The 10,844-nt window shown below is 44.2% G+C and overlaps 1 protein-coding gene across 3 annotated transcripts in view; it reads right to left on the bottom strand.

Moving 5' to 3' along the window:
- Positions 1-395: 395 nt before the first annotated feature.
- Positions 396-10,844, bottom strand: part of igsf9ba (immunoglobulin superfamily, member 9Ba) — an 84,263-nt gene continuing 73,814 nt past the window's right edge. For 2 of the 3 annotated variants that reach the window (XM_061681786.1, XM_061681787.1), the window contains 3 exons: positions 7,673-9,286; positions 3,478-3,611; positions 396-2,998 (listed from right to left, as the gene is read on the bottom strand). In XM_061681786.1, the coding sequence (XP_061537770.1) occupies positions 2,796-2,998; positions 3,478-3,611; positions 7,673-9,286 (1,951 nt within the window). In that variant the 3' untranslated portion in view covers positions 396-2,795. Of the gene's footprint in view, positions 2,999-3,477; positions 3,612-6,261; positions 6,305-7,672; positions 9,287-10,844 lie in introns of those variants that run through there. The other variant, XM_061681788.1, reaches the window with a different exon arrangement.

Below are 10,844 nucleotides of genomic sequence, written 5' to 3'. Positions count from 1 at the left end.
TTCAGACGAATGTCAAATTAGTTGATTTTCTTTTTTTTACATTTTCTTTGGCCTTTTTGTAGCTATCATTTGTCTCTTTGGTTTACAAAGAGACAAATGGCAATAATCCTAATAGAACTAAGAATGAAAAAAAGCGCAAAAGGCGGTACTCAGCAAATATACTGGTAACGATACATGTATTCGTGTTCTGCCTTTTTGGTATCGTTGTACCAAGTTCCCACATGGATCATATTAGGTAAGGGAAAAGAAGTGTAACTTTCTGCTTTTGAACAAATACAGTGCGACTTAGCCACTGGATAGCGGCCATCGTGGCTAATGATATGCAATACAAAAAAATTGTTCAATCATTTATAATTGCATCACATCAAAGTGAATATCAATGCAGAATGGGGGGGGGGGGGGGGGGGAATGACGGTATAAATGTAAATCCTAGAGGCATTGAAACAGATCAAGCCAGATTGTCACTGTTACTGTCACACTTGTGTGCATTATTAATTTCCTAAAAAAGAAGACAAAATTGATGTTGCACTTTCCTAAAAATAAAATATTTTAGCTCCTATACATTTTCCAATATTTACTCTTATTGTATTGTATAGATTTTTTAAATCTTTTTCTCTCTAAGAATTTACTGCTATCAGTTTGTTTTTCCTTGATTGGATTTGTTCCTTTTTATGCAAAATGTTTGCATAATTTAGCATTTTGTTCCCTTTCTGTACCCGATGTGAAACGAACCGTGACCTAAAAACCAAGGTACGAGACTGAAATTTTTGGCGTACCATTACACAGGTAATAATGATTCATTTAACTTTAATGTGACTTAAAATATTAGACAATTTATGATGGTGAACAGTTCAACCCCGAGAAAGGATTTAAGCGATGATTCAAAATCTGAATGCAATGGTTGTTCAATTTGTAATTCAATTTTGGGGAAAACATGTATTAAAAGTTGCATAAAAACTTCATTGTCATTGTCATATCATAGATCACCATCTTAGCCAAAATTGAGTGAGCATAATGAAGATTGTGAGGCTGAAGAGACAGTGAACTTCAGGCAATGGAGTCCATTGCTAACTTTAGCTGCTAGCGAACCACCATCCAGCTAGCTTCTATTATTACAACCATATTTACAGGGGCATAAACATGGATGCACACAAGCTTGTGGAGTGACCACAGTTCAGCGTCCACTGGAATGCTGCTCGTCATTTAAGACGCCATCCCTACATCACTAAGATCTAGTGAAGTCTTGAATGTGTTTGAACAATAACGACACGTCTATGTGCTCAGATAATTACAGTTAAGACTTATTTGGGGGATATTTGCAATAAGCCGTTTATTTGTTCAAGTTTACGATACAGCCGGTGAGTATTTGAGGCACGGCTTCTGTCAGAGTGGCTCGGTAGGTGCTGCTGTTTTGGCTCGCAAAGGACACAGCTTGTCTGTGCGTGAACAATAGCGTCCATGCATTAAGATAATTATGGTTATTACACTTTTATTTCCTGGTAGCATATTTGGGTTGTGGTGTTTTTTTTTATTCAAGTTGATGATGCAAAAGATGAGTATTTGAGGCATGACTTCTATTAGAAAAAGTGCCAATATTTGTGGGAATTAAGGTAGTGAAAAGATTGATGTGGAGGTTGGAGTTGCCCACTGTCACTTCAATAATTTCTTATGGGGAAAATAATAATAATAAACTGAAGTTTCAACTAAGTTCGACTCCTGAGGGTCCGCTGTATCGTATTCATTGCTTTTAGCACTTTCCAGCTTTATGAGGCATCCTATGCTTGCTAAGTTTCTATTTAACATGCAGCACCTTTATTCCATCTGCATAAACTTTTATTTATTGGTTTATTTATTTGCCTTTTTTCCCCTTTCGACAGGCCTGTGCGTTTCATATCGACTCGGAAGCTGAAACTATAAAAAGCCAACAAACAAAACAGGAGCCATGCTTCTCTGGCAAACAGAAGAACAGTAGTTTTAGCATCCTCTCCAATGACACTAATGTGAGAAGGCGACGGAAAAGGCAAGTTTAAGCTAGAAAAAAGACAAGCGCAAAGGCAAAAAAAGGCACCTCCAGATGTGCCACGCGTCACAAGTGAACTTCATCCTACGCAACATTTTACGATTGAACACCCTGTTCGTCTAAGAACCACCCACCGCCAGGCGAGTCCGACATCTTAACATCGACACATTAAGACACAGTCTCAGTGGATAGTACCGCTAAATGAACACAAGCTAATAACGAGAACCAAACGTTAGCTAACGTGTCAGAAAAAAAAAAACGAGCTCATCGCATGATCCAAACCTTAGTCTTTTTTTCTCCATATGTAAAAAGGTCAAGTACGTACAGTATACCACAAGAATTACAGAAACTCTGCGTTTACTCTGAGGTATATTTGGTGGTAAGAACCCTGTGTTTATATACTGACACTATTTGTATTGTAGGAAAAGTCGGTGAGTGGACACACTTGGCGTAACAGTACACTGTATCACTGGAAAAACATATGGACCCCTGCCCGCCCCCTCCTGCGTGAGTGAAAAAATGTCTTTATTACTGTAGAACAGAACTTCACTCCCTTGTTTTAACTATTTATATACATTATATATCTTTTCAAGTGAGATGGAGGGAAGTCAAACTGATTGTTCATGTACTCACGTCGATGCCTCCATTAAACCCCCATCAGCTCTAGAGATGATAGGAAAGCTATCAGCTGGATACTAAGATCAGGGTGTGGTAGGGGTAGAGCACGGCAGGCTGAGGTGGCCTTAAGTCGAGTTCAATGGCTTGACCCCTTGGGTCAGCGGAGGGTCCCGTAATTGGGGCCCTCCAAGTCAGCGCCGGTGAGGATGCCTGTCTGGTCGTCCTCTGAGCGCCTGCGATGCAGCAAGGAGGTCAAATAGAGATAGGGGTTGTTCTTGGTTTGCCTTTTCCTCATTCTGCTGAGCACCTCGTCCTGGTGGGGTGTCTGACATGGCTGCTGGGTCTGACAGGGGGCCACACCTAAGGGAGAGAAGATGCACCAGACAAAGCAATTTGAGCCAGGTTGAGGAGTGCTGGGCTACGCCGGAAAATGCCGCCTATCCTCACTAACACTAACCCGCAAGCACGGGAAGAACATGCAAACACCACACAGAAAGGCCAGAGGCCCGATTCGAACCCAGAACCTATTGACTCTAAGGCCGACATGCTAACCTAAGTCTACCATACGACCTGCATTATACTTCACTCAGAAATATTATATTCTCAGCAACTGCCAGCTGAATTTAAAAAATGCGTACAATTCTCCAGTCTTCCAAAAATATTTATTGTTGATTTTTCGTCTCTGTGTCAGTCCTGTGATTGACAGGCATTCAGGTGAACTCTGTCCACAAGTCACCTGGGATAGACTCCAACTTCCCCTCCGTGACTCTAAACATGACGATTAATAATTAAAAAAAATTTTTTAAACGTGTGAATGGATAATAGGAATCAAAACGTACCGGTTCTCCTCGCGGAGGTCGCGTTGTTATTGTTGTTGGTAGCCACTCCCTTGGCTTTAGTGATACAGTGGTGCAGCAGTGCTGGTAGACTATCAAACCCAACAGCAGCATCACCAGCCCCACCTAGAGGGTCCCTGATGAGAGCACATAGAAAAAGAGAGACAGAGAGAGAGAGGCACAGCACACGGCGTCCCTGCATTAATCTAACATTCCATCCCACAGTAGAGTGAAAACATAGAACAATGGCAGCACACCGGACACACGTCTACTGATAAGTCAGATAACTCCACATACTATATTAGCACTTATGGATGATAAGTGTTATACACAATGAGGGAGAACAAGACAGAGAGAAACAGTCAACATAAACTTGAAGCAGTCATTACATGAAGGACCCAATTCCGACAGTCACTTGCTGTATTTAAATCAGTATATGTTTGTTGCTGATAAAAAGCTTCTAATTACTGTTTGGTTTCTGTTCATAAAATCAGTAGCAATTAATTTGCAATGGCTCTTTATATAGCGACTGGTTCAACAAAGGCAAAATTGATCACTTTTCTCATTAACAAAGAAATGATGAATACATCTAATAAGGATGGACTAGGAAAAAAAGGGATGCAAATTAGCCCAAATATTTTTGATTTCATGAGTGACACACTTATAATTGATCCTTAAAAACTGACAAAAACATTGGAATTGTATTTATTAAAAGATTTGAAATGGAAAAAAGAACTGTCAAGTCTAGTGCAATCATGACATAGGGGCCAGCATCTTGCTGGCATGCAATGCATTGTGGGATGACAAATGGCTGAATTGCTTGCAAGTTGGTGTTAAAATACATTAGACTGTGCGTCTGTCTCTGGTCTATCTTCTCGGGTCAGCATTATTCTGCTTAACACTGGCATGGAAAACACAGTCCGATAAACTATTACCACGCAAACTATTACACATATGATTTCATGTTTTTATTGGACACACCATGTAAACATTCATAGTGCGAGATGGAAAAAGTATGTAAATCCCTAGGCTAATGACTGCTCCAAGAGCTAATCGGAGTGCCTTGTACCAAAGAGTTCTGAAAGACCAACAATGATGTTGGTAATTTCGTGGAACAGCGCACACCAGCACAATTAAAAGAGGGACATCTGTGCTGTCGGGGACGTGATCACAGCCGACTTCAGTCCAATCCAATCAAAGCGGCTCCTTTCATTCTCTTTAAATGAGGTGACAGTCTTTGACATGGCAGAAGAAGAAACTGATTTGCTCGAGTCCTGGAGGTCGAAGCGTGCCAAGTACATTTATATGGAACTACAAGCAGACCTCCGTGGGCGGATGATGTTAAGGAGATTACAAATATCTGCGCCATGAAGTGGGCACTTGGAGACCATCTGCCACCCCCGATCATTATTGCTGCTGAAGGAGGCGCAATGGGTTATTAAAGCCAAAGGTTCACATACAGTACTTTTTTCACCCTGCACTGTGACGTTGTCATGTTGTACTCAATAAAAGCATGGAAACATATAATCGTGTGGTATTTGTTTAAGCAAACTGTGTTTGTCTATTGTGACTCAGATGAAGATCAGATCATATTTTATGAACAATTTATGCAGAAATCCAGGTAATTCCAAAGGGTTTACATACTTTCTCTCTCAACTGTATGTGGCCTGCAATTGGCTGGCCACGAGGGCAGGGTGTAACCCACCTACAGCCCAAAGTCAGCTGTAATCAGCATCTTTAATTGTAATAATACATGTCACAGGACCAGAACGAATTGCAAACCAGCAAAATGGCCGCCCCCGTGTTCTGAAAAACCCATCCTTGGAACACAATGAATACACATTTAATAAGTACATTTCCAGTCTTTACAAAAAGGATCCAGTTTGTGTATTTACACTGATTTAGGGTTGAAAACGTGTTGCTGCAGCCCTCATAGAAAAACACAACAAGCTAACATTTAAATTGAGGCTCAAGGTGGAGCCAAAGGGCCTTATGGAGTATTCAGTGAGGTCAAGTTGTGGAGTAACACATTGATTAACTGATCTTTTTTAGAGATGGCATCCGTCACTTGCTACTGTGGAGAGAGAGAGAGCCAGAGGCATTAGTGGAGAGAGACGGGGGAGACAAATCGAGGCGTGCTGGCTTCAAACGCAGCACGTTTTCCATAGACATGAACACGGTACAGCACACGTTGATCGACATGAACACTGCGGCACAAGAGGCTTCACCATGCCGACGGGAGGAGATGGCAGGAAGAGGAAAATGGCAGTTAAGAACGACGAGTCACATGACGAGAAAGGAGGAGGATGGCCATTAAAAAACGGTCACATGACGGAAGAAAAGAACGCAAAGCACAAATGTGACAGAGAAGTCAGGTATTTCTTATTATTTGTTTGGTTGTATAGAGAGACGTTTTGAGAATGCATGCATGGCATTTTGAACATGGAACAAATCTTTAAAGGGGAATACTCCTTTCTATCATTCAAGTGCGTCCTCTATTGATTCAAGGCTGTTTTGTTTTATTTATGCACAGGTAAACATGTCAAGCAAAGCCACTCGCAAGCCTTAATGGCCGCAGCTTGTGCCACAGCAGGCTCACAGTGCCTTAGTGCTACCATTGACAAATGTGCCCTGCGACCGTGATGATTAAAATATTACCATTAATTACCGCTCACTTGAATCCAGCACAGAGGCACCACCCAAAGCGATTCCCCTTTAAAGGAGAGAGTGATTCGAGCCCTCCACCTGCTGACCCCCTCCCCTCTCAAACATGGGTCCGACCCTTACCTATTGCGGCGTGGGGGACCGGGTCACAACGCTGCCCAGATAGCTGAGATCAATCAAAGACAAATCAGGTAAGACCCTTGCCCACTAGTAAACAGCAGTCTACCACTACACTGCTACCACGTCCCCTCTGGGGACCACAGACGTGCACCAGCCAGTCCTGGCTTGATGATTGACGTGAGTGGCCACTAAGAACACGGGGCATAGACTGTACATTTATTATCTAAATGTTGTATAGGGGATTACTGATCTATTACATGTTCTCTATGAACTTCAAAGAAGTTGTCATTGTCATAGGTGCATCTCAGGGGACCATTCCCTTCTAACTGATTGGCTTACGAATGCTCAAATTAAAGCAAAGCAAAAAATGCTATTAACAACTACAGGGGTTACTCAGTTTACGATGGTCGAGGCTATGAACGGTGCGCAATGAACTAGTTTGTACTGCAGCGTAAGAATACGTGGTTACACGCCGCAAGAAAGCAAGCTCAGTTGCCGCCTTATGTACAGTTATTATTGTTTTATTTTAATAACCTATCGTGTTTTCATACAATTATTTACTATAGATAATAGAATTACAGTATATCTTTACTACTGCGTTACCACAAGTTAGTGATAGACTATGGTGCACTTTGAGAGAACTCGCATTTCAACGGAACTCTGTTGTAAACCAAGGACCCTACTGTACATATTACAATCAACTACAGACATGTAACCAAATCCATTAGTCCATGTTTGAAATTATACGATTGATATTTTTAACACTTTACATATAGTATGAACAGTGGAACCTATGAGGACAAATTTGAGCCAAAATTCTGAGGTTGCCTTACACCTCGTCAATCAAGTTAAGACTTTAGCATTTTATTGTTTTTACGTTTTCCCATTGAGCGCAGCTAATATATTATTCTACGTTAAACTACTGTATATGGTAGGACTATTAAAATGTTACAGAAAAAAAATACCTGTATAAAAAGGTTATATGATACTGACAAGACCGTGGATTTCTATTTTCATTATTTCCTATGAAAACAAATTTCTGCTTGACGTTATTAATTCAAAGGTATCCCAGTTCCAAAAACTTTTGGGTAATCGTTTTAAAATACTGAAGCTGAAGGTTTTCTACAAAAACATATAGGGCTTTTGAATTTTTTGTATTCTGTAAATGTATCACTATCTATTTTATGGCTCATTATTATCCAATAAATGTACATTGTCGATTTAAATAGACTTTTCACATGACAAAGAGAATAATTAAGATACACATATGCGTGCTCAATGCAATTACATGCCTTCTGCATATTAAGGAACAATATGCGTCCTAATTACATCTAAATGGTGCAATTTAAGGCATATTTACTTAGAAAATAGAGCAGACAGGGAGAGACTATTCTTTGGTGGAACGATCACCTACCCTGAGGCTGATCTTTGGAGCTGGGAGGGCTCTGAGGGTAGCATCTCCTCCTCTGTCCTTCTCTGGGACGGCCTTTGCCCAAAAACATCCCTGCCCTCCGGCGGGGGAGAGGGGGACTGCGAGGGGTAACTGGCTGCCGTGGAGGCGTAGGACATGTGTGCCGAGGGATAACCGGGGCTGGTCTGCTTGCCGCTCTGACTCAGAGTGGGAGAGGTGGTCAGGGAGGATCTCCGGGAGAAGCTGGCCGAGGGCTGCAGGGTGAGCTCGGGCATCTCCAGAGACCTAGAGGTGCGGAGGATGCCGGGACGTGGAGGCGGACGCACGAGAATATCTGGAGAGCCTGGCTGGGTGCTAAGGGGGCTTTGGGAGAGCGGGGACAGGCGGGACGGTTGGAGTACTAAGGGGGGCAGGCCGGGGTCTGCTCGGCGCTCCGCCCTCGGGCTGAGCCAGGACTGGGGACTACTACTGGGGGCTGTGCTTGGGCTCCCTGCACGGACTGTCGGGTCAGGGTAAGGCAACACTGGTACGCCCACTCCGTGGGCCGTGTGTCTGAGCTGGCCGAGACTTTGGGCCTGTTGCATAGCTAAACGCCTAACCGGGGGCCTGTCTCTGCCTGGGGGAGCCACAGGCACCTCCAGCTGCAGGAGTCTCGGGCTTGTCGGATCCGTCAGGGGAGGGAGGTGGAGGCGACCGGGCGGGAGCGAGTGAGAGGGGTACGAGGGTGGGTCGGGCATGTCCGGAGGATGATGTAAAGGATGGTGAGGTGGGAACATGAAGCGCGGACCCTCCAGACCCAGGAAGGGTAACGCATGAGGCTCCCAGCTATCAGGTGAGTGAGGGGGAGGGCTGTGAGTGTGAGACAGAGAATGGCCGGAGGCAGTGTACTGATGGTGCTCCATCTCTCCGCTCTCCTCAGGGATGGAGGGGTAGCCAAAGGGCCCCTCAGCGGTGCCCGGGGGGGAGGACAGAGCGGAGCTATGCGGGCTGATGTCAGGCATGTAGAATGGTGGTGGAATCCCTGATTCAACGCAGCTGCCTAGATACCCATAGAAGGGACCTTGGGGGAAGCCCCTGTAGCGGGCGGATGGTGCCTGCCCTGAAGCGTGAAGTGCACTGCCCTCTGCAAAGCTCATACCTTCCATGGCCCTGTGCAGGTGGGGGCTGTAGGTGGGGGGCTGCGTGGACTCCAGGCTGGAGGACGTCGGTGAGAGCTGGGGTCGCAGCGTGGGCATGATGGGCGGCAGAGGCCCAGGGTCGAAATCATTTTCCTCGTCGGACTGTCGGAACTCGGGGTACAGGTCGGACTCCTCAGCGAAAGGGAAGCCCTGGATGCGGCGATGCAGCGGGCTGGTTTCCATGACGAAGCGGCCGTCGGGCCCGCGGCATATCAGCTCAATGGGTGTGGTGACTTCCGCTTCATGCTTGGACACGCTGTACTTCTTGCTGGCTATGGCACGCTTGGTTTTCTTGTAGAAGGAGAGCTCCTTGTCCTTGTCCCGCTGGGGGCTGGGTAGCTTCCTGACGTACAACCCGGGACCATGGGAGCCCTCGGAAGAAATGGAGCGTGGCCGAGATGGCGGGGAGCTCTCCGGGCTTATCTTCCCTGATGACAACCTGCAATAGATGGGGCTTCATTAAAAATGGGAGAAAAATTGTGGAAAGTTGCGTCCAAAAATACCGACAATAGGGCAAAATTTTAGCCTGTTCCCTCCCTTGTGATCGAAGTCAGCTAAGCCTTGATTCCTGGATGTCTCTGAAAGATTATCCTGAGCACTTATCCTGTGGTATGAGGTATGTTAAGATTGAGTTTACCTCCCCTATCTGCTGGGAAAACAGTCTGGGCCGACAATCGTGAATGGGAAACCTGTTCAATATTTATGATGGAAAATCCTTATGTGTGCCGTCAACACCGAGTTGGGCCAGGCAACGGACTTGAAACGAAATGATAGCCAATTAGGAAGGGACCTAAAGCGGGGTGCACGCATAACAATAAAAGCGCCAAATTTAAGCATTTTCCGTCCATTGCGATCAAAGTCAGCAAAAGCCAGATTCTCAGATGTCTCTAAAAAATTAACCTGAGCAATGCTGGTGTCCTGTGATGTTGAGTGTGTCTGGGCTGACAATCGTAAATGTTAAACACCTCTAATATTTGAGATCGCAAATCATTGTTTGTGCTCAAAACAGAGTTGGGCCGAGCTACGGACTCTGTGATTGTGACGGTGAAGCTCATGCTGTTGCCAGACACAAATAGAGCAGCAACAGGTTGTGTTGAGTGTTTGTGTAACGGGTCTCACAAGTCATTCACCACAACAAAAATGACAAAAGAAGAGTTTGCCATCTCAATGTAGTTACCAGACAAGCTAAAAGTTATTATAGCTTCTTTTATTTGTTCTTCTAATGCTACTCTATTCCATCTGGATGCTTGTTGGCACCATGCTGCCTCTAACAGAACAGTGTTGGTGCATCAGACATCTGGTTTGGGGGAGGAAACTTCTGATTGTCTGTGGTTATGTGTGTGGTGTGCTGTGTCAGTTATCTCCACTACACCACACACTATAGTCCTTTGATCCTGCCTGTGAATATTTCCATTCATCCAGGCCATTTCATTCTCAAGGCATTGTTCGATCTTAGATGTTTTGCCTCTCATCCGAGCAGGCTTCTTCAGTTCGTGAACACAGGCTAGGTAGGACATCTCTAGCCTGAGTGGTGGCATGAAAACCAAACTAATCCCTAAGTTAGAGGCCCACCCCAACCACAAACGGTATCACTTGGAATACGAAACAACAGTGCTTAAGATGCACTGGTGGGAAGCAAACATTATAAGAGTAGTAAGCACACACATGCCGAGTTTTTCCTCATTGTGTGGGGTCTCTCACATTTAAAAAGTAGGTAAAGATGTTAAAGTTTGTTATGTATGTACCCTTCTTTAGGCAGACTTACAAAGGCTAAACGGAAGGACTTTTGGGATTCCACCTTTTTATTTGAAAGGCTTCTTCGGGGTGACTGAAGAAATCTTTTTAGTAGAAGTCCATTTTCCTTCAATGTGACTTTCATGGATTATTTTCATGATTTTGGTGACTACTATTCACATGCAGACTTTTTTGTCATTCCGATTGAAATCTTTCCAATTGAAGATCTCCTTTCAACTGTTTACATGTGACGTGATCTATTG

This window comes from Phycodurus eques, chromosome 7 (genome assembly GCF_024500275.1).
Source record: "Phycodurus eques isolate BA_2022a chromosome 7, UOR_Pequ_1.1, whole genome shotgun sequence".
NCBI classification, from domain to species: Eukaryota; Metazoa; Chordata; class Actinopteri; order Syngnathiformes; family Syngnathidae; genus Phycodurus; species Phycodurus eques.
The sequence above is the reverse complement of the archived record's forward strand: the minus strand, read 5'-3'. Positions and strand labels throughout refer to the sequence as shown.